Here is a 27295-nt window from a genome sequence, read left to right on the forward strand (position 1 = left end):
AAAAGGAGACTTTATGAGTTACCAGAAGTTTTCTATATTGACGTGAGTGTACTTTATATACTTTATTGTGTGTATGTGATAGCTTAGTTTTTAAAAATGGAAAGAAGTAAAGCTCCTGCTTTTCACCACTGTCTAGTGGTAGGACGACAAGTAGGCATGGTTAGGGAACCAGACATGATTCCAAGAGGAAGCAGCAGTGTCCTGTGCCGGGCTCCCCATTGTGGGCCTTGTTCTGTGGGGCTCCCCCTGCTGCCAAGAAGAGCTGGGGTGGGGAGAGAGCAAGGCCTGGGCCAATAAAACTACGGTACTTTTTAGGGAAATCTTACAGAGTAGCCGTTCACAAGGATTTCCACATCACTAGTAAACTAAGAATACTGGCTGTGTTGTAAAAATGGGCTTTAATTTCATGTAAAGGATTTCAACAAGCCACCTCATCTACGCACTTGAACAAGCTGGTAATGTGAATTAGATATTAGCAGTTAAAGCTAAGGCAATGTCTTATGGCTGGCTCCTTGGAAGAGTAGGCTACAGAAACATTAGAACTTTGAGAATTGATGGAGTTTCCTTTGAAATGCCAAAAGACTGTTTTGGAAATTGGGCTAATTATAGGAACATGAAGGAGGAGTCAGGCCCCTCTCCCACTCAACCCAGTCCTTCATCTCCACCTTTACCCCTGGCCAGTAGAGCCTGAGAAATGTGCATTTTCAGTGTTCATCATCCCAATGGTAGAGGTGTACCAGAAGTTACAGAGAAAAAATACATGTTATGCTCATGTACTCTATGGCATACATTCCTTCTTGGCTCTGATAATCCCAATGATACATGCAAATAAGAAGTCGGAGGTTGCACTTGACCCTGCAATACTTTAAGCTTAAAATTCACACCTCCTGTGAGAGAATGATTTCTTATAATGGTGCATTTGTCTGGTATGTTTTCATACTCATATTTAGGACTAAAGCAAATACAGAAAGTTGGTCTTTCTTTAAAGAGTGGAAAATATTTTTTAAAAAATTTCACTCTCATGGTATTCTTCTTTCACTAATAAAAAAATTTAAGTGGTTGGAGATCTAGGTCCTCTTCTTTAGCCAGGAGGGACACCCAGAAATTAGGAAAATTCAGGGCTATGTCCAAAGAAATGAGGCATGGTTAGGCAGAATCTTTGTAAATCCTTTGAATGCTGGTGAAAGAGGAATTCAATGTGATTTCTTGATCGCAGACAAATTAGCCAAACTGAAGCTGAGATCACTTCCTTTTCGGCCTTAGGTCACATGCTATTGGATACATGATGGAATTACTAAATGGATACTGTATACCACTGGTCCACACTTAAGTGACTGGTCTGCCTTATTTCAAAGCTTCAAGCTATCTAAACTCAGTATAGCAGTCCATGGCTAAGTTTACGTAATGCAAGTTAAAGAAACCCTTCCTAATTCTATGTTATACAGCTCAATATAAAAATATCAAAAGTATACTTATTGGCTTATGGAGAAATTCATTAGTTTATCTTAATTTAAACCCTACCTTTAGAGTGAACAATTGTTTTCTTTGTCCTTACTCTCCAGTATCTCATCTTCTAGTGCCTTAAGGGCACTCAATAAATAGTATTTTTTTTCTTAAAAAAAAGTGCAATCTTTCGGGGCTCCTGGATGGCTCCATTGGTTGGGCGTCTGACTTCAGCTCAGGTCCTGATCTCAGGGTCCTGGGACCGAGCCCCACCCACATCAGGCTCCCCGCTCAGTGGGGAGTCTGCTTCTCCCTCTCCCTCTGCCCCTCCCCCTGCTTGTGTGCTCATGCTCTCTCAAACAAATAAAGTCTTAAAAAAATTAAATATAAGAAAGCAATCTTCTGAGCAAAAATAAAAATTTATTGAGGCTATACTGTATGCCAAACACTATTCTAAATATTACCTTATTTAATCCTTACGACAGCCCTATGAGGTAAGTGCTATTAATATCTTCACATTATACACTAGGCCACTGAGGCAACAAGAGGTTAAGAAATGTTCCCATGGTCACAGAGCCAACAAGCAGCAGTTTGGGATTTGAACCCAGGCACTGTGACTCAAGAGCTCACGCTCTTACTACTCTCAGCTTATGTAGTCTGGAGCAATTTCCTTTGAGTTGGTGGGTTCAATTCTTAGCACCACTTTATTTACCAGCTGAATGAGTCCTGGACAAACTGCTAAAGGTCTCCGTACCACAATTTCCTCACCTATAAATGGGTCTAACAACAGCCTCTCTATAGGATTTATGGAAAATTAGATGAGATTATATTGCAGACAACCTGGCAAACAGTAGCCATTCAACAAGAGCTAGTGCTATTCCTTCCCTGTCTGACATTCCTCTTCTCTTTAAGCTTGCCGCTGCTCAGCAAGTGTGAAACTTCCCATTCCAGCTCCAGTGAAAATCAGGTCCCAACATAGCTCAGGAGAGGAGACCAAGCAGTGGTAGGAAAACTGGCACTATTGCTGCCAACTATACCCTTGGCGGGTGTAGTTCATCTCAGCCCCAAAACAGTCCTCACCGTGCGAGCATAAGAAACCTCCAACGTACACAGACTGTGGTTCCAAAGCCATACTGCCCCCCTTTTCCAGACGATGGAAAACTCACCTAATGCTCTGACAATTCGCATCAGGACTTCCCCGACTTTCATTCTGGTCTCCGGTGTGTGCTTGTCTTTATCACTGTCATACTGAGCCAACAGGCCAAGCAAGATTTTCTCAGGGTATGCATCTGAGAGCAGGGCAACCCCTGGGGTTAAAAAAAATAAAAAGAAAGGATTCATTATGATTTAAAACTGGAAGGCAAATAAACCCAGACAGCCTGTGATGGGATCAACACTGAGACACTTAAACCCATCTCTGCAATTCTACCAGGAAGGGCTGCCCTTTATTTGGATGACAACTCAGTGAGTGCAAAGAACATGGGTCTGGGAGTTCAGACGCCTGGATTCTTCTGGTCTCAGTCCTCTATGATCTCTAAGATCACTTCCAGCACCGACATTCTATGATTTATGGATTCTAGAGTCTAAAAGCAGAGGCTAGATGATCACATATTGTGGCAGGGATTCACACAGCAGCAGGAGAAGACTAGATTAAATACCCTCTAGGGAGCCCTCCAAGTCTGAGACTCTAAGGTTCTCTGACTAGCATCATCCCTGCCAGCATATCAGTCGAATATCCTGTCTCTGCTGCAGTTCTCTGTTCCAATATGAGTATTCTCTGTAAAACCGTCAACGAGGAGAGTAATCTCCACAAGGAAATATCTTCAGAGCATTCTGGGCATGATCAGTAGGAGACCCATGATTATTTATGGCTGAGTTCCCTGATCAGAAATGGGGAAGGTCCTGCTCTTGAGTCCATATTCCAAGGGGAGTACTCCCCCCTCCCCTTATCTGGAGGGAATAGGTTCCAAGACCCCCAGTGTATGCATGAAATTGCAGATAGCTCCAAACAATCTACATCCTATGTTTCTTCCCATACATACCTACCTTTGATAAAGTTCAATTTATAAATTAGGCAATGTAAGAAGTTAACAACAATAACTAATAATAAAATAGAACAATTATACCAATATACTGTAATAAGTGTTATGTGAATGGGGTCTCTCTCTCTCAAAATATCTTATTGTACTCCACACACCCTTCTTCTTGTGAAGAAGTGAGATAATAAAATGCCTACGTGATGAGATAAAGTGAGGCAAATGGTGCAGGCATTGTGGCAGGTTACAACTGACCTTCTGATGATTAGTCAGAAGGAGGCTTATCTGCTTCCAGACCACAGGTGACCGCAGGTAACTGAAACCGCGCAAAGCAAAAGTGCAGATTAAGTGGGGACTGCTGTACATGCTGATCCCTTCTGCCGTCATGCCAGTACCTCCTAGATGGGTAATCATCTGAGCCCTGCCCCATATTAGGCAAACTTCACAGGGGTGGAGCGAGGAGGGGAGATATGGCCCAAGATAGGATCAGAAATAAAGCCCCTGGTCTCAAAAGTATATTAATAGAAGTTCTGTTACTTGAGTGGAAAATGTTATAGACTTCTAAAGAATAGTAATGAAGAAGAAAAACAAAGGAAGGAAATACAGGTTTCAAAATATATTCAGGAGGAAAATGCTTCTTTGTATCACCTCCACCTCAACTACTCTGGTCTATCATTTGTGGCCTGCTACTTTTCTTTTTTTCCCCAACCGGTCTCTCTGCTTTTACCCTATACCCTCACTGCAGCTGGAAGCATCTGGTTAAAACAAGTCAGGCCCCATCATTCTTCTGCCCAAAGCCCTCAGTGGTTTCCCTTCTCCCCTGAATATGAGCAACCCCCCACCCCCACCTGCCTTTGTTCACTCTCCGACCTGATCTTTTACTGTCCTCAGCCACTCCGGCCTACTCACTGTTCTTAGAGTAGACCAAGCTGCTCCGGGCCCATGGTCCTCCCCTGGTATCCTGTCTAGGCTGCTCCTCTTCCAGGTAGCCTTACAGCTTGCTCCCCAACACCATGGTGTCTGTTCAAATATCATACTTATCCCTTCCCCTACCACTCTTTATCCCCCTCGCCCTGCTTCACTCTTCTTCTTAGCACCTATTATTACCTGGCATGTTATATACAGTATCTGTTTATTTATTGACTGCTCTCCTCCTTAGAATGTAAGCTTTACAAAGTCAAGGATTTTTGTTGTTGTTGTTGTTCTCTGTTGTAGCCTCAATGTCTAGAAGAGTGCCAGCACATGTCAGGTGCTCAGTAACTATTTGTTGAATGAATTAATAAAAGGTTCAAAGATACAGTCCTGATATAAATTTCAGGAATTAAAGAAAGAGAAGACGGGGAAGGAGTAATAGAAATGCTTAAGAAATCCTTAATCATTTTTCATCTGAGTTTACCAATCTCCCATTTTAATTTGATATTCATGCAGGCAAAGTCTACATACTATTTCCTTAAAAAAAAAAAAAAGATTTATTTATTTATTTGAGAGAGAGGGAAGAGGGGCAGAGGGAGAGAGAGAATCCTGAAGCAGACTCCCTGCTGAGTGCAGAGCCGGATGGACGCTGGCCTGGATCCCAGGACCCCGAGATCATGATCTGAGCTGGTAACAAGAGTCGGCCGATTAACCAACTGAGCCATCCAGGTGCACCTATTTTCTATGTTATAGGTTGTGATTCCATTCTCTTATTTAAATCAGATATACACAAAGGCAGTGCACCTGCTGAGGGCTGCACCTGCCTGCCTGTTTTTTGCCTTCTCCACCCCTGTCTTTTCATTGCTTCCAAAAAGCCTGGGAAGTCCCTGCATATGGTCCTAAAGCACATCTTCCTTTATGTGGCCTCCAATTTTACACAAGCAGAAGCTCTTCTCTTCAGGAAGTTTCAGGCTGTGGCAGAACCTGAATTAGACAGTTTCCCTGCTGGCACAATATGACGGTGCATTTGTAGTTAGCTCTATTATGCAAAATGACGGGGAAGTTCTTGGAGGTCCAAGGTGGCGTTAAAGATATTTTAGCATAGGGGAAAATGTCTGTGGCTAAGAGAAAGATAAATTGTTTACGAAGGGAGAGAAAGGAAACAGCTTCCAAATCTTCCAAAGAATACAAAGCAGAAGTGAACTGGTAGCTGGTAACTGCAGTTCTGGCAGCCACTGTATCACTGATAAAAAGGCCTGGTATACATCATAGATCTATGGCAATCATAACTACTTTTCATCAGAAGTTCCCCAAGTCAGAAATCTGGTAAATTTGTTTCCTTTTAGGAATACAGTTGTGACTTTATAATGGAAATCGGTGGGAAAATGGGATTTGGTTTATAAAACTTTGATCTATATCTAGCTTTTCTGAAAAACATTTATTTCTAAGTCCCTCCTACTGTCGCTTATGCCTATTTTCTCTCATTAATCTTTAGCAGAAAATAGTTATTTCCTTCTCACAATATATCCTGCTATATACTTCAAAACCAAACGAGCTCTTGATTTCCTTTCTGTAGCAGACATACATTTTGGTGGCACACAGCATCTACTCTGTCTTCTGCGAGCAAAACCTTGTGGTCCTTTGGGAACTATTCCTTTCCTATCCTTAGTCTCTGTGGTTTGAGTGGAGCTAACTACCCACTTTCTCTCCCTCCATGTGTAAACTCAGATCCCAGGCAGGCCAGTTAGGACATTCCATCCCATGCCCACACAACGATGGGCTCAGGACTGGGCAATGAGACTCAATTCTGGAGCCCACACTGGAACTACTGGGAAAGATAAGCTCTTTTCCCCTGCCCCCGCTGTTGAAGTTATTAGCCTGGCGCTGCCTGTGGCCATTATGTGGAGAAAACACACCCAAAAATAAAGCCAACACAGAAGAGGGTCAAGCCAAGAGAGGGAAGGAGAAAAGGAAGAGACATGATGTCACGCTTTGAGCCTCTGGATCCAACAGTATTTCCATCCACTAGATTCTGTGCATACATAAATCAATAAATATCCTTTTATGGGGCGCCTGGGTGGCTCAGTCAGTTAAGCGGCTGCCTTTGGCTCAGGTCATGATCCCAGGGTCCTGGGAGCGAGTCCCGCATCAGGCTCCCTGCTCAGCGGGGAGCCTGCTTCTCCCTCTGCCTGCCTCTCTGCCTACTAATGTTTCTATCTCTCTGTCAAATAAATAAATAAATAAAATCTTAAAATAAATAAATAAATAAATATCTTTTTATGTGCATGGCAGTTTTGATTTTTTTCATCCAAAGGAATCCTAACACATCCTTCTTCAGGTTAAAAAACATTTTTGAAATTTTTATTTATTTACTTACTTACGTACTTTTCCTATAATGCCTAACTTTTAATTCCACTAGGGAGCTTTAAATTCTTCCACTCTTGCATTAAAAGGTTGCCAATAGCAAAGCCCAGTTTCCTTGCTTCCCACAGTCCCATGTTAGCAGTTGTTTATCTTCTTGATTGCCTTTTCCCCAAACTGCTGCCAAATGGTCCTCTGACTGTTTGAGTTTTACCTTCTAGGATACAGCTGCTACCTAGGAGTTTATAAATCCCTAGAGGACAAGGGCAGCTCCCTCCTTACTCTTACAGCAAGCAGCTGCGAGACTGCTTACATGATGGTTTAGACTACATAACAATTAAAGAGATGAAATTCTGTGTGGCTGCTTTTGTTTCTTATTTGAAAAACTCTCTGAATTTTGACAACTGAGGAAGCACAGCCGTAACCTTCACATGACCCTTGGTCCCTCGCACTCGATAATTCCTTTGTAATTTAAAAATGGGGTAATTTCTGGGTCAGCACAGGCTTTAAGGAAACACAACACATCAATCCCTTTGGCAAAAAGAACCAAATGACCGTGTGAAAAATACCTGCTCCTGCTCTGATTGCAGGAAAATGACTACGTATTTCAAGATGTGGCCTAACAGATAAGTTACACAGAAGATAAAGGTGAACCTAAAATGGCCAGGGTTCATGAAAACATTCTGATCTGTATTTTCAGGCAAAACATAGGATATAGGCAAATTAACTCAAGTGAAAAAATATTAATGAAAGTACATTATGCAACAAAACAGAGACAGACAACTTTGTAAAGCCACCATTTATCTCCCCAAAAGACTTTCCTTGCAAAGCCGGAAATGTATTCTAATCCCAACAGTGTTGACTTCAAGACGATTCCTCAGCAAGGTGTTCAGTGATTCTGCAGACCTCCAGCAGTAAAAGGAGCCTAGGTATAGTCTTACCTTATATAACACTCTTGCATTGTAGGATAGTTTAACTCTAAATGTCTTTGCTGACTGGCTCTATCCTAAGAACCTGCTAAGCCAATCTTCACTTTAAAACTAACCTGCCTCGGGGCGCCTGGCTGGCTCAGTTGGTTAAGCGACTGCCTTCGGCTCAGGTCATGATCCTGGAGTCCTGGGATCGAGTCCCGCATCGGGCTCCCTGCTCGGCAGGGAGTCTGCTTCTCCCTCTGACCCTCTCTCTCTCTCATTCTCTCTCTCAAATAAATAAATAAAATCTTAAAAAAAAAAACTAACCTGCCTCATTCTCCTGGGCACATAACAACCTACCTCCCAAAATACCCACATCAACCTGGAAAACCACCTACTCCCTCAAACTTCTCAGGTATTTCTGCTGACAAAACTGTAAGATACACAAAACATATTGTGTGATTCCATTTACATGAAATGCCCAGAATAGGCAAATCAGAATAGACAGAAAGTAGATTTAGTGGTTACCTAGGGCTGCAGGAGGTAGGGGGAAATAGGGAGTGACTGCTAATAGATGTGAAGTTTCTTTCTGGAGCAATAAAAACCTTCCAAAATTGATTGTGGTAATGGGTACACACTCTGAATATACTAAAAGCACTGAATTGTACACTTTAAATGAGTGAATTGTATGGTATATGAATTATATCCCAAAATGTTATTATTAAAAGAAACTATAAAAGCTATTTCATATCTACCCGTTTAGGTTTCTAGAATAGAAGAAAAAGGGAGAAAATAACATAGCTCATCTTAAATATAAAGGGAAATCCAGGTCCAGAAGCAAAATGTCAGCTTCTTTTTGTATTCAAATCTATTTTGGTTGCCCCTGTAGGGTGAAGGTGGACAGAGGGAGAAAAGGATTTGTTATCTGAATGGGAAAAAAAAAGTCAAGTATTTCACATTTCACAGAACCTCTCTAACATGTGTAAGAAAACATATTATGTCTAAAATTCTAAGTTCTGTGTTAAGCCAGAAACTCTACTCTAGGCATCTGTCCTAACAGATATACTAGCACAAATAGAAAATTACTTATGTACAAAATCATCACTGTAGCACTATTGATAAAGAAAAGACTGGAAACAAATTAAATATTCACCAATAGAGAACTGATTAAGTTGTGGTCACTCATATAAGGGGATACAATGCATCCATAAAAAAATAAAGCTTTTTAAGAACTGTTATGGAATAAATTCTAAGATCTACTGTTAGGTATAAAGCAAAGCGCAAAACCATGTGTATAGAATTCAACCATTTCTGTACAAAAGGGAAATATACACTCATAAAATATTTCTGGAAGGATACACAAGAAACTCGTGATATTGGTTGTTTCCGGGGAGGGAAACGGGGAAAGATATGAGAGAAGAAAGTTTTTATTCTGTATCTTTTTGTACCTTTTGAACTTTGAACCATGTGATGTATTATCTATCAAATATAAATTTTACAAATAAAAGTTAAAAAAGTCTGTGATAAGGGACATGGTCTTTTAAAATAGACCAGCCTCTTTTAGAGACAAGAGTGTAAAAAGAATGTGCAATCAAGTGTTGTAGAATGACCACAAACGTTTGTATTCTCTTCCTCCTGAAATCCTACTAAGTGACAAAAAGGGCATAAACCCATAAACAAGAATAAAGAGAATGGGATAGGTGTCAAAAGCTGAGTCTGGGTAAATAGAACGAAGATGGAACATTGTAATGACATATATTCAATACAGCTGTTAAATCATTTGGAAGAAATTAGCAATAATTACATAGAAAACTAAACAAATGGATAAGGAAGACTGAACTAGGCTCAGCAATGAACAATACCCAAAGAGTCAACAGTAAATACAGCCCAAAGATGTAGCCAAAAATCGTGATGTGCAAATGGCAGGAGGGGAGGGACATGCGTGTGCATGTGCGGTGTGCATGTGTGTGTACATGTGTGCATGTGTTAAATCCTAATCCAACATATGGAAAATGAGTAGATAATCAAGAGAAATATGGGATGCCTGGCTGGCTCAGTCAGTGGAGCATGTGACTCTTGATCTCAGGGTTGTAGGTTCAAGCCCCATGTTGGTGTAGAGATTACTTAAAAATAAAATCTTTAAAAGAAAAATAAAAGAGGGCCGCCTGGGTGGCTCAGTCGTTAAGCATCTGCCTTCAGCTCAGGTCGTGATCCCAGGGTCCTGGGATTGAGCCCCGCATGGGGCTCCCTGCTCCACGGGAAGCCTGCTTCTCCCCCCCTCTCCCACTCCCCCTGCTCGTGTTCCCTCTCTCGCTGGGTCTCTTTCTGTCAAATAAATAAATAAAACCTTAAAAAAAAATGTGTGAGCATTTTATTTATAAACGGGAAGGTAATCACTAAAAGAAACTACTTAAAAAGGGGTGGAAAAGGAATGGTTATCTTTGGGGACTGGAACTGTGAGGGGGAAGCAGCAGGGTAGGAGATAAGCTTTTTGACTCGTTACAAACTAGGTTCAAAGTAATTAATAAAAGTAAGTTTATTTTAAAAACTAGAAAGAATATAAAAAGCATATTAACCTAGAGAGGAAGCCCAGTGAAAGAACAATAATGGGCAAGAGACGAGGTCGGGCACAGGAGAACTTTCCTTTTACAAAAAGGACAACGAAAAGATCCTCACCGACCTGGGCCCGTCCGCTCTCGCAGCTCTCTGACAGAAAGATAAGAAAGGATAAAACCTGAGGAGGAGGAAAAGAAAATACCCTTAGCAGGGTACTTCAGCTGTTACTTTTGAGATCTTTCATTATGATGAAAGCCAACAATAATTTCAGCTCCAAGAATCGAGGAAGTTGCACAAACTGGGGAAGTTGGTTATTAAATCAAGGAAGTGTGGGGAATTCAACTGGATGGCTGGTCTGTCTTTGTAATTAGAGTAAATGACAACGTCTAGATGCCAATTCGATGTTAAGTTTCTCTACAGCTCCAAAGCTGTGCTAAGTGTGGACAAGCCCCAACAAATTTATAAAGATTCAATATGACTGAGTGTTACCCAGGCCTGAAGAAAAAACAGGGTTAGACTAATAAACTATCACGGTTAACAGCTAAAGATTTGTGAGAACCATACCTAGAGTCTATCTCTTTAAGTCGGGATCTAAATATTACATTCGAGGGGCAGCTGGGTGGTGCAGTCAGTTAAGCATCCGGCTCAGGTCGTGATCTCACGGTCATGAGATCGAGCCCCACGTCGGGCTCAGGGCAGGGTCTGGTTAAGATTCTCCCTCTATCCCTACATCACCCTGTGCTCTCGCTCTCTCTCTCTCTCAAATAAATAAATACATCTTTAAATAATAATAACACATTCAAACACTAAAATAATGCCAATGTATTTTGCTTGTTTTCTACTTCCCATTTTGGAGGGGAAATGTTCAAAGGAGTGCATCTATATTGGCTCATAGTTAGCTATACTTGCTGGAAGCCATTTGGATCACAAAATATTATTACAATAAACAAACATCTAATAGCAAAGACAGATTCCAAATATATACTGAAGATTTTCAACATGCCAGGCCATTCTAAGCACTTTACATGCATTCGTCCATTTAATGCTCCCAACAATCCTTGGAAGTAGATATTATTATTATTCTTAATTTTATGAAGGGAGAAGTTGAGGAACAGATGGGTGAAAAATGTGACCCAAGATATTTGGCACTTGGCAGAGCAGAATTGCAAACCTGCACTGCTGCCAGGGAGAAAGTAACTGCTGGAATAATACTAGCTTTGAAAATCCTAACCCCAAAGGTAGCGAACTTTACGTTTTCAAGTATATGCTCTCAGCCTTACGTTTTACTGAACTCCGAGGTCAGAGGAAGAAGAGGCACTCCGCACACTGCATCCCATAAGAGAAAGGCCTGAATTCTCTAGACTATAGTTTGTCTAGTGGAGCTTCATAGGGACTGCTTCATTCCTACTTGGTATCTTTATTTAGCCTGTCACAAAGGGAGGTGAGTGATGTTAATGAAAGTCACAAATGATTCTAACTTGAGACGCTGCTGACATTAGTGGTAACAGAGAAGCCATACAAAAGGAAATTGAGAACTTGGATTTTCAGGAGTTCCAGTTTTTAACCAGTGATCCTCAAACACCTCCACTCTACTTGACACTGCAAGCCCCCTAAATCTCGTATTCTACGAGATAATAATAAATAAATAAACAAAATTCAAAACAGCCCCCAAAAGCTTAGAGTCCACCTTGTCAGGGCTGCCTCTATCAAACACCTGTGGGCGACAGAGAGGGAGGGGTAAGGCAGAGAGCTGAGGAAAACGGAGCCTCAAGGACGCCACCACCATCAAGGGTTCTGTTGTATGTGCAGAAATTCGAACAAAGCTGCCTGCATACTGGCTGAAGGCAGAAGTGAGGAAGGAAGGACAGGAAAACAACAATTACCGCTGCTTTCAGGGTAATCACTGCCCTACGCATTCTGAGAAACCCACATTTCAGCTGTTCCAGGGTGAAAACTAAAGAAGCAGGATGTCATTCATTTAATTCTCTTTATGTAGCTTTCCAAGAATAAAAAAGGACATTAACATTCTCTTTATTTTTTTTTAAAGATTTTGTTTATTTATTTGAAAGAGAGAGAGTGTGAGAGAGCATAAGCAGCGGGAGCAGCAGTGGGAGAGGGAGAAGCAGGCTCCCCGCCGAGCAGGGAGCTCGATGCAGGACTCGATCCCAGGACCCTGGGAACATGGCCCGAGCCGAAGGCAGACGCTTAACCAAGCCACCCAGGCGCCCCAACATTCTCTTTATGATATCAAAACATTTACTGGTAAAAAGAAAAAAGGGACTTCCGATTTCCCATAAAATATTGAGTGGTTCTCTTTTAGCTGAATCTTGGTAAGAAAATAAAACTCTTTACACCTCTTAACACCCAAGATGGGTGGTCCTAGTAGCAGAAATACTAACTAAACTGCAGACTCATTTTTCCCGAAGTTTTCTACTGGCATTTCACCTCAAGCATACTCGAAGAGAAGTTGCAGAATCAGCAGAGCTGACTGATGCGTCAGGCTCTCACTCGTTGTCACCTGGCCTGCAGCTCCAACAAGACAGGGCTGATCTTTCACGTTCTCTGGTGTCTCAGGGCTAGGAGACTTGCTCTGTGCTTTGAGCACCAAGCAGTGACACAGGCAAGACACAAATGCTAATGAAATGCTCCTTTTTTCCTGCATTAAGCCTAGCACAAGTCCTGATGAGAGGATTAGGCAAGTCTCTGTGATAGGCATTCCAGGCTAGGACTTGCTTAGAAAGTGTTGTCAAATCAGTAACCGTGACGTGTAGGACTTAAACTGTAGTTTCACATGGAAACCAGGCAGAGCTACTATAAATTTCACCCAAAGAGCCCCTTCTCCTCTGATAAAGGCACATATACAAACACTCCGCCTATAAACCTTTTCATGGACCCTCTAGAAGTCCACACAGCCCTCAGGTTAAAATCCCTGTGCTAAATAAGGCACCCATAAATAGAGGGGAAAGGAGAAACCATTAAAAATTTGCTTGCACAATGAAAAGAACTTGACCTTTTTTTCCCCTGGTGGTATAAATAATACATGGTCACGGTAAAAGATGCAAATACTAGTGAAAAGCAAAAGAAGAAAGTAAAATAAAAATCACCTTTGGAAGGGATAGGAGCATTCGGGAGTGAAGGGGAGAGAATCTTTAAGATAATGAAGATATTGTAAAATTGATTGTGGTGATAGATGCACAACTCTGTGAATATACTAACAGCTACTGTATTTTACATTTAAAAAGGGCATATTGTATGGTATATGAATTATATCCCAGTTAAGCAGTTTTTTTTTTTTTAAATCACCTGAAATCAACACATTTTAGTGTCCTCTCATTCGTACACCATTCCTTGAATCACACACTCTCTCTCTCTCACACACACACACACAGTTTTTATTGTGGACAACTTTGTTTTAACAGCTTTCTTTTTTAAGGGAGGATGGAGGGGCGCCTGGGTGCTTACTCGGTTAAGTGGATGCCTTCAGCTCAGGTCATGATCTCAGGGTCCTGGGATCAAATTGGAGTCTGTTTCTCCCTCTCCCTCAGCTTGTCTCTCCCTCACTTGTGCGTTCTCTCTTTCTCTTTCTGAAATAAATATTTTTTAAAAAGGGGGGGAGGATGGGCGGAATTTATTGCCTCAGATGGCACCCCTTTTACACTAGATAATTTGAGGTGGTCCAATGATAACACTGAACACTTTAATAGTAACATTATAAGTAATAACAATAAGGATGATAGAAAGAGAAGGGGGGCGCCTGGGTGGCTCAGTCGTTAAGTGTCTGCCTTCAGCTCAGGTCATGGTCCCAGGGTCCTGGGATCGAGCCCCACATCGGGCTCCCTGCTCAGCGGGAAGCCTGCTTCTCCCTCTCCCACTCCCCCTGCTTGTGTTCCCTCTCTTGCTGTGTCTCTCTCTGTCAAATAAATAAAATCTTAAAAAAAAAAAAAAAAGGAAAAAAGTTAAAAAAAAAAGAGAAGGGATTTCTTTCAAATTTTACTTCAGTTAAAAAGACGGAGATGGAGGTGCCTGGCTGGCTCAGTCAGTGAAGGACATGATTCTTGATCTCAGGGTCATGAGTTCGAGCCCCACATGGGTGTAGAGATTACTTTTTTAAAAAAAGGGGGTGGAGGAGTAAAAAAAAACCCAAATCAGTTACATAAGAATATACAGAAGTACTTTGCAGCTAGGGCATAAATCATAATGTTTGGAAAACATCTTTAAGTAAAGGCAATGGAAAAAATTCTCTCATGCATTCACCCATTAATAGAGTATGTATTATGTGTCAGATACTGTTACTAAGTGATACAAATATAATAGGACAGTGTCTGTCCAGAGAAAGAGACAAATTAGCCAATGATTACAAGACAGTGTGGTTGATACTGCAAGTTGGGAATAATGACAACATAGGGAGAGAGGAGTCAAAAAAGGGGGGTGGGGTGGGGGTGGGGCTTCCTGGAGAAGGGACATGTGAGCCCTGCTGCAAAAGGCACTAGGTTCTGCAACCGTGAGCTATGCCCAGGCGCAAGAGCTAACGGCATAATTATTCAGTGTGGAAAAAGTTCCATAGACCTTTTAGACAGAACGATGCTAGGCACCCACCTCCTACTTACACTTTTAGGGTGGATTCCCCAAAGAGAAATAATTGGCTCCAAGGGCATAAACATTTTCAAAGCTACATTCCAAAAATGTCCCCATTAGTTTTCCTACCAAGAGTGATCAAGTGTGCCTCGGCCAGCACTGGGTATTCTCATTTAAAAAACAAAACAACACTGTGTTTTTGAAATGTCACAAAAAGGGGTGCCTGGGTGGCTCAGTCGATTGTCTGCCTTCGGCTCAGGTCGTGCTCTCAGGGTCGTGGGATCGAGCCCCGCATCGGGCTCCATGCTCAGCGGGAAGCCTGCTTCTCCCTCTCCCCCTCCCCCTACTTGTGTTTCCTCTCTCCTCTCTCTCTCTCTCTCTCTAATAAATAAAATCTTAAAAAAATAAATGTCACAAAAAGTTACATTTATTATTTTAATCTACCTTTCTTCGCTTATTAAAAAAATATTTTACCAAAATTTTATTACTTTTATTCCTCTACCATGAATTGCCTATTTATTTTTATCCATTTATATACTGGATATTTTTATCAACCTCTATAGGCTCTTTATGTAGTTAAGGCATTAACTGTTTACTTGTCCCTTTTGTAAAAAACACAGGTTTAAAGAGATAGAATTTCCATGCCATAAAATTCACCATTTTAATGTGTACAATTCAGTAATCTTTACTATATTTGTGTAGTTGTGCAAACAACATCACTATTTAATTCCAGGACATTGGTATTACTCCAAAAAGAAACCTCCTACTCATTAGCAGCCATGTCCGTTCTCCACCCAGACTCCACAGCTCTAGGTGACCTCAAATCTACTTTCTGTCTCTACAGAATGATGCTTGACCTTTCTGCTGCTAATTTTCTGTATTATATTCTGCAGTTTAATAAGGCTGTTTTTTAATTTTTTTTATTAACATAAAATGTATTATTTGTATCAGGGGTACAGGTCTGTGATTCATCAGTCTTACACAATTCACAGTGCTCACCATAGCACATACCCTCCCCAATGTCCATCACCCAGCCACCCCATCCCTCCCACCCCCCTCCCCTCCAGCAACCCTCACTTTGTTTCCTGAGATTAAGAGTCTCTTATGGTTTGTCTCCCTCTCTGGTTTTGTTTTCATGTCTTCCTCTCTTCCCCTATTTGTATTTTGTGCCAATACCATACTGTCTTGATGATGACAGCTTTGTAATAGAGCTTGAAGTCCAGAATTGTGATGCCACCAGCTTTGCTTTCCTTTTTCAACATTCCTCTGGCTATTTGGGGTCTTTTCTGGTTCCATACAAATTTTAGGATTATTTGTTCCATTTCTGTGAAAAAAGGTGATGGTATTTTGATAGGGACTGCATTAAATGTATAGATTGCTCTAGGTATCATACACATTTTAACAATATTTGTTGCTCCAATCCATGAGCATGGAACATTTTTCCATTTCTTTCTGTCTTCCTCAATTTCTTTCACGAGTACTCTATAATTTTCTGAGTACAGATTCTTCACCTCTTTGGTTAGATTTATTCCTAGGTATCTTATGGTTTTGGGTGCAACTGTAAATGGGATCAACTCCTTAACTTCTCTTTCTTCTGTCTCACTGTTGGTATATAGAAATGCAACTGATTTCTGTGCATTGATTTTATATCCTGCCACTTTACTGAATTCCTGTATGAGTTCTAGCAGTTTTGAAGTGGAGTCTTTTGGGTTTTCCACATAAGTATCATATCATCTGCAAAGAGTGAGAGTTTGACTTCTTCTCTGCCAATTCGGATGTCTTTTCTTTTTGTTGTCTGATTGCTGAGGCTAGGACTTCTAGTAGTATGTTGAACAGCAATGGTGATAGTGGATATCCCTGCCGTGTTCCTGACCTTAGCAGAAAAGCTCTCAGGTTTTCTCCATTGAGAATGATATTTGCTGTGGGTTTTTCATAGATGGCTTTTACGATATTGAGGTATGTACCCTCTATCCCTATACTCTGAGAGTTTTGATCAAGAAAGGATGCTGTACTTTGTCAAATGCTTTTTCTGCATCTATTGAGAGGATCATATGGTTCTTCTCCTTCTTTTGTTAATGTAGTGTATCACATCGATTGATTTGCAGATATTGAACCAACCTTGCAGCCCAGGAATAATTCCCACTTGGTCGTGGTGAATAATCCTTTTAATGTACTGTTGGATCATATTGGCTAGTATTTTGGTGAGAATTTTTGCATCCATGTTCATCAGGAATATTGGTCTGTAATTCTCCTTTTTGATGGGGTCTTTGGTTTTGGGATCAAGGTAATGCTGGCCTCACAAAATGAGTTTGGAAGTGTTCCTTCCATTTCTATTTTTTGGAACAGTTTCAGAAGAATAGGTATTAATTCTTCTTTAAATGTTTGCTAGAATTCCCTTGGGAAGCCATTTGGCCATGGGCTCTTATTTGTTGGGAGATTTTTGATTACTGCTTCAATTTCCTTGCTGGTTATGGGTCTCTTCAGGTTTTCTATTTCTTCTCTTCCTGGTTCAGTTTTGGTAGTTTATACATCTCTAGGAATGCATCCATTTCTTCCAGATTGTCTAATTTGCTGGCATATAGTTGCTCATAATATGTTCTTATAATTGTTTGTATTTCTTTGGTGTTGGTTGTGATCTCTCCTCTTTCCTTCATGATTTTATTTATTTTGGTCCTTTCTCTTTTCTTTTTGATAAGTCTGGCCAGGGGTTTATCAATCTTATTAATTCTTTCAAGGAACCAGCTCCTAGTTTTGTTGATCTGTTCTACTGTTCTTTTGGTTTCTAGTTCATTGATTTCTGCTCTGATCTTTATTATTTCTCTTCTCCTGCTGGGTTTAGGCTTTATTTGCTGTTTTTTCTCTAGCTCCTTTAGGTGTAGGGTTAGGTTGTGTATTTGAGACCTTTCTTGTTTCTTGAGAAAGGCTTGTATTGCTATATACAAGTTTTTCATAGATGGCTTTTGTGATATTGAGGTATGTACCCTCTATCCCTATACTCTGAGAGTTTTGATCAAGAAAGGATGCTGTACTTTCCTCTTAGGACCACCTTTGCTGCATCCCCCAAATTTTTGAGCAGTTGTGTTTCATTTTCATTTGTTTCCATGAATTTTTTTTTAATTCTTCTTTAATTTCCTGGTTGACCCATTCATTCTTTAGTAGGATGCTCTTTGCCTCCATGTATTTGATTTCTTTCCAACTTTCCTCTTATGATTGAGTTCAAGTTTCAAAGCATTGTGGTCTGAAAATATGCAGACTGATATATGATCCCAATCTTTTGGTACCGGTTGAGACCCGATTTGTGACCCAGGATGTGATGTATTCTGGAGAATGTTCCATGTGCAGTAGAGAAGAATGTGTATTCTGTTGCTTTGGGATGGAATGTTCTGAATATATCTGTGAAGTCCATCTGGTCCTGTATGTCATTTAAAGCCCTTATTGCCTTGTTGATCTTTTGCTTAGATGATCTGTCCATTTCAATGAGGGAGCTTGTTAAAGTTCCAAACTATTATTGTATTATTGTCGATGTTTCTTTAATTTTGTTATTAATTGGCTTATATTATTGGCTGCTCCCATGTGAGGGGCATAAATATTTACAACTGTTAGATCTTCTTGTTGGATAGACCCTTTAAGTAGGATATAGTGTCCTTCCTCATCTCTTATTATAGTCTTTGATTTAAAATCTGATTTGTCTGATATAAGGATTGCCACCCCAGCTTTCTTTTGATGTCCATTAACATGGTAAATGGTTTTCCACCCCCTCACTTTAAATCTGGAGGTGTCTTTGGGTCTAAAATAAGTCTCTTGCAGACAGCATATTGATGGGTCTTGTTTTTTTATCCAATCTGATACCCTGTGTCTTTTGATTGAGGCATTTAGCCCATTTACATTCAGGGTAACTACTGAAAGATATGAGTTTAGTGCCATTGTATTGCCTGTAAGGTGACTATTACTGTATACTATCTCTGTTCCTTTCCAGTCTATGTTACTTTTAGGCTCCTTCTTTGCTTAAAGGACCCCCCCCCTTTCAATATTTCTTGTAGAGCTGGTTTGGTGACCGCAAATTCTTTTAGCTTCTGTTTGTCCTGGAATAAGGCTGTTTTTGACATAAATGAGTTTTAAACTTTTAAGAGATCAAATCCATTAATCTTTCCTTTTTGACTTCTCCATCAGAGACTAAATATTGTCTCTCTGTGTTACATTCACCCTTATTTTTTCCTTTCTACTTTCTGGTTCACTAATTCTCTCTTCAAGTGTGTCTATTGCAAAACCCATCCACTGAGTTTTTAATTTTACTTATTCTATCTTTTTATTTTTAGACATTCTATTTGCTTTTTTTCCAAATCTGCTCTATCAGTTTTGGTTGTTTCCTATCCCTGAAGATATTTTCAAGCTTGTCTTGCATTTCTTTGAATATACTAAACCTGGTTACTTCATAATTTGTGTTTGACAATTCTAATATCTAAAATCTTCTGGCATCTGGGATGCCTAGGTGACTCAGTCATTTAAGTGTCTGCCTTCAGCTTAGGTTATGATCCCGGAATCTTGGGATCAAGCTCCAGGTCAGGTTCCCTGCTCAGTGGGGAGTCTGCTTCTCCCCCTGCCTCTGCCCCTCTGCATCCCGCCACCCCCCAATCCTGCTCATGCTCTCTTACTCTCTCAAATAAATAAAATCTTTAAATAAATAAAATAAGATTAAATCTTCTGGGATCTTGTTTCCTTGTGCTTGGGTATTTTGTGACTATGTACTGATTATTGTTCATAATGTAACGTAAAATAATTATTATGGGAGGAGTGAATGGGGAGTTCTTGCTTAATGGTTATAGAATTTCTGTTTGGGGTGATGAAAATGTTTTGGAGGGGCACCTGGGTGGCTCAGTCAGGTAAGCAACTGACTCTCAGCTTCTGCTCGGGTCATGATCTTGGGGTCGGGGGACTCAAGCCCCACATTGGGCTCCACACTCAGCAGGGAGTCTGTTGGGGATTTTCTCTCTCCCTCTCCACCTGCTCACACACATGCATGCTCTCTCTCTCTCTCTCTCTCAAATGAATAAGTCTTAAAAAAGTTTTGGAAACAGATAGCTATGACACAACATTGTGGATATATACAGTTAAAAGAGCAAATTTTATATGTATTACCATAATAAAAAATTTTTATTACTAAAAAATTAAAAAATAAAAAATTATTAGTGGGGTTCTTTGGGGTCTAGAATGGAGGTGCCTTCCTCCATAAGAGATACACTTGTGTTTCTACAAGATACCCATACATGTTACCACTACAGAAATTTTAAACTCTAGGGCACCTGGGTGGCTCAGTTGGTTAAGCATCCGACTCTTGATTTTGGCTCAGGTCGAGATCTCAGGGTCGTGATATCGAGCCCTGTGGTGGGGCTCCACAGTGGACATGGAGCCCGCTTAAGATTCTCTCTCCTTCTCCCTCTGCCCCTAACTGCCCCCCTCAACTCCCACACCCTCTCTCTGAAAGAAAGAAAGAAAGAAAGAAAGAAAGAAAGAAAGAAAGAAAGAAAGAAAGAAAAAGAAAAGAAAAGAAAAGAAAAGAAATTTTAAACTCTAATTCCCTGCTTGAAATTTCCTGAATCCCAAAAATGCAGATCTGCAGAAGAGGTGGTCCATTCAGTGATTACAACCTCTCAGGGACAGGTTTTCTTTCCTTCCCACCTCCTGTTCTGCTTAGTGCCAAGACAATGCCTTCTCCTCTGATCTACCTGCAGGTGTATTTATTTGGGGTCTAAGCTTAAAGTTGGAGGTCTTCTATTAGACTCCCCACTTCAAGTTGGGCTTGGGCTTTCATCTCTGCAACTTGCCATTCAAAGCCTAGAAACTCACAGCTTAATTTTATCAAATGCCCTCAGGGAAAATGCAGGTTCTTATACTCAGTTTACCTTCCAGGATCCTGGCTTTTTCTTAAGATGTTGGTTTAGTAAGTCTCTGTTTTCTTGTTAGTTCTTTAATGCTTTGTAAATATTTTAAATATGTTACTAACCCTACATAATAATTGTTTTTAGCTGAGCTGTCTCATCATTACTAGAAATGGAAGACAGAAATATATTTTCTTCTAGGTTTTGCCTAGCTTGAATTTAAGATTTAATGTCTTGATTCACTTGACAAATATGGTACATGTTGAGGTTTCTTTGTTATTAGTAATGGTGAGCATATCATATTTTCCATTTATAAATTCTGTTATCCTAAAAAAGCACCTTTACTCCTGAGCCCCTCCTTTAAACTGCTATCTCACTGAGCATAACATGAATTGAAGTTATTTTCACCTTTTACAATTTTTGACCCACTGACCTTACTGATCTCTCAGCAACCTAATAAGTGTTACATGTCACAGCTCCTAATACATGCTGCTGAAAGATCAAACATGTTGTGCCACTAGAGAACCACAGTTAAGAGCAGAGCAGGGTGGCTCTATGAGCTGTCATTTTCCTTGTATGTCCTTGTTACAAACAGCATCTGGATAGACACATCCGGGTGAAATTTTGCTGCTAATTTAACCATTTGGTTGCTGAATTGCAAGAGAAGAGCATGTTCAACTTTACCTGATTAGTATTCTCTGACTTAATAATTTTGCAAACTGAATCGCTTTATAAACTAAATACAGAAAAGTTATGATCATGGTCTAGTTTCTAAGCAACCATTTCATTAAGTAAAGCTCCACTTCGGAAAAACATCTGTTTGTCAGTAAGGTTTCTGCTGTCATTATACAATTTCATAGTGAAAAGGCCAGGGTCACCCTGTGCCTCAGTAATCCTTAGTTGTGAAAAGGTCAACAGGGGGTACTACAACAGAGGGAGCCATCGGTTTCAATCTGTGCTAGTCCCTGAACCTTGTTACCATGAAACAAGTCAGTTTTTCTCAACAGCCACATAATTTAAAAACATTATCTTATGATTATAAAACAATAAATGTTTATACTATAAAATGTGAAAAATATAAGAAAAAAGGCATGAAGAAGAAAATAAAAATCACTTGAGTTTTTGACACCTTCACATTAGATCTCATTTCAAAAAGGGGTTCCACTGCTAAAAAAATTATTTGAAAACTACTGGCCACAATCAACTCCATATGGTTTTACCTTTTTCATCTGCAATGAGGATGTTTTCCATAATGGTTAAGGGCTGTGTGTTGAAACAGTTTGGAGATTTACAGAGATAGAGATTTGCTGTTGTTTTAAAAGCAACAGACCCTTGTTTTCACAAGAAATCCTTAGAGGAGACTCAATGATAAGAGAAGAAAGCAGAGCCCTCTAGTTAGAGTGGGGCTGACTAGTGGTCTGAGCCCACCCAGCCTACCCCCTTTCTCACTGATCCTAGGGTCCTATACAACATAGGCATTCATGTGGTCCTGACTGTCTGCAGGCTCCTCCCTGCCACAGTACTGCGCCTTTGCTGTTCCCTCAGTCTGGGGCACTCTTCCCTCCCTTCTTTAATAGGCTCACTCATAATCATCTACCAGATCTCAGCTTATGGGTCACTTTTTCCTTCCCCTCTCTGTCAGGTAAAACGTCCCTAACAAAGGCTCTCATACCACTGTGTAGTTTTTCTCCACAGCACCTGTCAAAGCCACATTTCACCTTTGTTCATGTGATGACTGGATTACTACTTGCCTCCCACCATCTCCTCCCCACCCCACCCCCGATCAAATGTAAATTCCACGAAGGCAGGGAATGACTTTTTCTCAGCAATGTACTGAGCATAGCACCCTCACACACACAGTAGGTGCTCAATTAATCTTAATGAATGAATGAATAAACATTTTAAACTATTAAGAAAAAAGAAAATGGCCAAAGATATTTTACAATTTTTTTGCCCTTATCTAAAGTCAGGTTACCAATAATGGAAAATAGAAGCTGGACATCAAGTGCAAACCTGCTTCCAAAAACAGACTTCCCCTAAGAAAGAAAACTTTAGCAATCATGCCCTGGCAGGTGGACAGGACAGATGACCTAATTAGGTCTTTGGTAGCTCAGTGCCTGTGATCCATTCCCTGAGGCTCAATTCATTCCCAATCTTCCAGCTTCCTCAGGGACAGCAGAGACACCACAAGGTCAGGAAAACCAAGTACAAAGGTCTAATAGAAGAATCTAAAGATGAGTTGCTAAAACTGTACAGACACCATTTACGTGCACTTTTCCCAAGTGCACTGCCCAAGATCTCGACGTGACCAAAGAAGGAGAAACTGATGCTTCAATCAGTTAAAAATGTTAAACTTATGACTCAGCAACAAAAGGAACTATGTCAGGGTTAATAAAAAATATAATTGGGCTTATTAAGTGTGTGAACAGGTTCACGGATCATCTTAATCACATCTGGTGAGATTAGGAATTTTAATTTGTATTTGAAATAAAGGGACACACAGGCTGCGTGCTGTTTGGTTTGAGAAGAGCAAGGGCAGGGCACCCCTCTAACCACCACCTCAGAGCAGCTCCAGTAAAACAGATGGATTCCTTCTGAGAGTCAAGTAATATCGTACTTAAACATAAGTCTAAGGAGGAAGTTGCTATTTTACTTGTGAGTTCTCTCACTAGTTTATCTTCCTTAACTTGCCTTCAAATTCCAACTTTACTAAAGACAGAGTGGCTCCAGGGCAAAATTTAAATAACTGTTCTGTAGAGAAAGTACTTGTATACACTTTCTTAACAGCCTGTGAAGTTGACATCGAGACAAGGGACTGTCCCACAGCATCTCACAATTGCCTTCTTGGTACTGAATCCTGCCTTTGTGACTGCTGGCTTACATGAATAGGAGGTAAATGAGCCCTGGAAACCAAGAAGTTAAGTATTTACATGTTTAGCTGAAAATGTCAAGATCTACTGGTGCCAGGGCTTAATTTACTGTCCGTGAGAGCAGAGGCCATGATGATTTAAGAAAGGTGAGAAAACGTAATGGAGAGAGAAGGGAAGTGCAGAGAAGGCAGCACTTGACTCTGGAGTTGATTCCAGTCTCCATCCCTCAATAGTCGGCCTTTTAATGGCAACAGCCTGGAACTTCGGTCTCTATGTCTGAAAAATGGGGAGACGAAGACATGGACTCACCGTGTTGTGGTGAGGAGTAAATGAGATGATGTAAGCTACATCTGGTAAGTACTGGTGCTCAATAAATCATGAGTGAAAATAAGAACAAAGGAAGCTTAAGTAATAACCATCAACAAGCATGATACTTTCAAATCCAGGCAGCCCGTCACCAAGACATCACCAGTGGACTGCAACAACAGAAAACCTTTAAAGACTCCCTAGAGCCCACAAAGAACGGCTCGGATGCCTTACCTTGGTACTCCAACAGCTTCTGCATTCCAGTCCGATGCCACTGCTCCCCTTCATGCTCACTTCGCTCCACTAACAACTTGAACTGCTTCTCTTCCTCTGTACTTGCCCCACTCCTGCACATCCTCCTGCCTCTGCTTTCCTTCCAGTCTTGACTCCCTCACCCTAGCTCTACACATCCAAATCCTGCCCATCTGCCCTTCAGAGTCCTACGGGCTCCATGAAAACTACTGTTCCGAATTTTTAAAGTTTATTATTGTATTTTAAAAGTGCAGAATTCAGTGCTTTTTAGGATATTTACAAGGTTATACAACGATCACCCATATCTAATTCCAAAACATTTTCATCACTCAGATCCGTTATCAGTTACTCCAACCATGCCCCTTTCCTCCCATCCTCTGGCAACCACGTATCTACTTTCTATCTCCCTGGCTCTACCTATTCTGGACATTTCATATAAATGGAGTCATACAATGTGTGGCCTTTTGTGTCTAGCTTCTTTCACTTACCGTGTTTTCAAAGTTCATCCATTTTATAGCATGAATCAGTACTTTATTCCTTTTTATTGCCAAATAATATTTCATTGTGTAAGATCTACCACATTTTAGTTATCCATTCATCAGGTGATGAATATTTAGGCTGTCTTTATTTTTGGCAATTATGAATAATGCTGCTATGAGCATTCATATATAAGCTCTTGTATGGACATATGTTTTCATTTCTCTTCGGTATGTATCTAGAAGTGGAATTGGTGGGTCATATGGTAACTATGTTTGACTTTTTGAGAGCTGCCAGACTGCTTTCCAGAGCAGCTGCACTGTTCTACAGCTTCCACCAGCAGAGTACGAGGGCTCCGATTTCTCCACAGCCTCATCACTTATATCATTTTAAAGTAAGTTATTTTTAAATGTCATTTATTGGAATCAGAAATGAACAAATATCAAAAGTTCTATACAGAAAGCTACATGTTTACCTGACTCACTCTCTGAGAATAAAGAACCGAAACAGTCATGATCATCAGCAGGAAGAAAGGCAGGCAGTATGAGTCACACACTCACATTCCACTAATGGAAGACGAATTTCAAAGATACACATAAAGATTGCTTAAAAAAAGAATACTGTGCACATTGCCAAATGAGCAAAACCACACACACACACACACACACACACACACACACACAAGCAAATGTGAAATCAGCATATTATTAAGTTATAGAAAGGGTTGATTTATAGTGAAACCATTTCCCATTGGTAGGCCTAGTTCTCCCGAACCTAAGACCACCTGGGAACTCAGCCCTTGTACCTAGGAACAAGAACAATGTGTGCACTAGGACTAATTATTCTTCCCTGTTGCAAGAGCATTATCTTCAGAGCCAGAGAGATTTAAGACTCAAATTCTGATGCTGACACTTAGTATCAATGTTACTTTGGGCTGGTTTATTAACTGCTTTGAGTCTCAGTTCCCTTGTCTGTAAATTAGGGCTAATACCAAACTTGCGAGGTTGCTGTGACTGGCACAGAATAAGCACCTAATAAGTGGTAATTTCTATAATATTGACTGTCATTTCTCTTACATGGCAATTATCCAGGACAATCTTGGGGAGTGAAAATAACTAACGTCGAAGTAGCCAGTTCATCTTTTACTTAAAGGTAAAAGTACTAAACTGCTAAATATGCTTTTTTTTTTTTTTAAGATTTTATTTATTCATTTGACAGAGAGAGAACAGGGAGCCCGATGCAGGGCTCAATCCCAGGACCCTGAGATCATGACCTGAGCCGAAGGCAGAACCTTATCTGATTGAGCCACCCAGGTGCCCCTAAACTGCTAAATACATTCTGATGCAAATCTGAATGCTTCAATCTTCAACTGATAGAGGAAATCACTGGATAGATATTTGAAAAATGAGGCTAATGTAAAACTCAAGTGTTCTGGGCTTCGAAGTGCAACCTATAACTAGAGGGAGATATACATATGTATCACTGGGGCTGCAGTAAGAGGGTACAGTAGACCGGGAATCCCTAAGAAATGGATCTCCACCATCCTCCCGACTTTTGCGACTGTAGCAAAGTCAATTATTCATCTATAAAAGGATTATCATATCTGCTTTTATTATATTTCAGGACTGTGGACAGAATCAAAGCTTTCTAGATAATTAAGCATTATTCAATTTTAATAAATATTACTGATAGTCATAATATCTGTTTTTAATGTTAAAAGCACAAAAACAGAGCCAATTTCTACCATTATTTGAAAAATTCTAAAGAAGTAACCAAGTGTATTGGAGAGAAAGGAAGATTTGGAAGCCATGAACAAGGGTTCAAGTTGCTTGCCTGCTATGTCCTCTTAGAAAAAAGACTTCCAGGGCGCCTGGGTGGCTCAGCCAATTAAGCATCTGCCTTTAGCTCAAGTCATATCCTAAGGTCCTGGGAGCGAGCCCCACATCGGGCTCCTTGCTCAGCGGGAAGCCTGCTTCTCCCTCTGCCTCTGCCTGCCATTCCCCCTGCTTGTGCTCTCTCTCTGTCAAATAAATAAATAAAATCTTAAAGAAAAGAAAAGACTTCTGCTATCTAAATCTCAGAATGTTTAGCTATAAAGCGGGAATCTCTTCACGCTGCAAAATTAACTCAATGGATCATGGACCTAAATGTAACTGCGAAAACTATAAAACTCCTGGAAGAAAACACAGAAGTAAATCTTCATTAGCTTGGGTTAGGCAGTGATTTCCTAGAAATGACACCAAAAGTGCAAGCAATAAAGAGAAAAATTGGTAAGCTGGACTTTATCAAAAGTAAAAAGTTTTGTGCTTCAAATGCACCGTTAGTAAGAGAAAACACAACCCACGGGTACTTTGTGCCATTCATATAGTGAGTTAAGAACCTGTTTCCAGAATATATAAAGAACTCTTACAGGTCAATAAAAAGACAAAATATGTAAATTAAAAATGAGCAAAGAATCTAAACAGACATTTTTCCAAAGAAGATAAAGATATAGGCAACAAGCTCATGAAAAGATGCTCAACATCATCAGTCACTTAAGGAAATGCAAATCAGTCACAATGAGATACCACTGCCCACCCATTAAGATGGCTGTAATAAAAAAGACAGAAAATAGTAAGTATTGGGGAGGATGTAGAAAAATTGGAACCCTCTTATATTGCTGATGGGAAAGTAAAATGGGGCAGCCACTTTGGAAAACAGTTTGGCAGTGCCTCAAAAGG

The 27295-nt window shown here is 40.3% G+C and overlaps 1 protein-coding gene across 1 annotated transcript in view; it reads right to left on the reverse strand.

The window, feature by feature from the left end:
• The window catches only part of TANGO6 (transport and golgi organization 6 homolog), a 196195-nt gene that overhangs the window by 88018 nt on the left and 80882 nt on the right, over positions 1 to 27295 (reverse strand). Inside the window, exon 15 of the mRNA XM_027618723.2 lies at positions 2610 to 2750. Within this exon, the coding sequence (XP_027474524.2) occupies positions 2610 to 2750 (141 nt within the window). The remainder of the gene's footprint in view (positions 1 to 2609; positions 2751 to 27295) is intronic.

Source organism: Zalophus californianus, chromosome 17 (assembly GCF_009762305.2).
Source record: "Zalophus californianus isolate mZalCal1 chromosome 17, mZalCal1.pri.v2, whole genome shotgun sequence".
NCBI lineage: Eukaryota > Metazoa > Chordata > Mammalia > Carnivora > Otariidae > Zalophus > Zalophus californianus.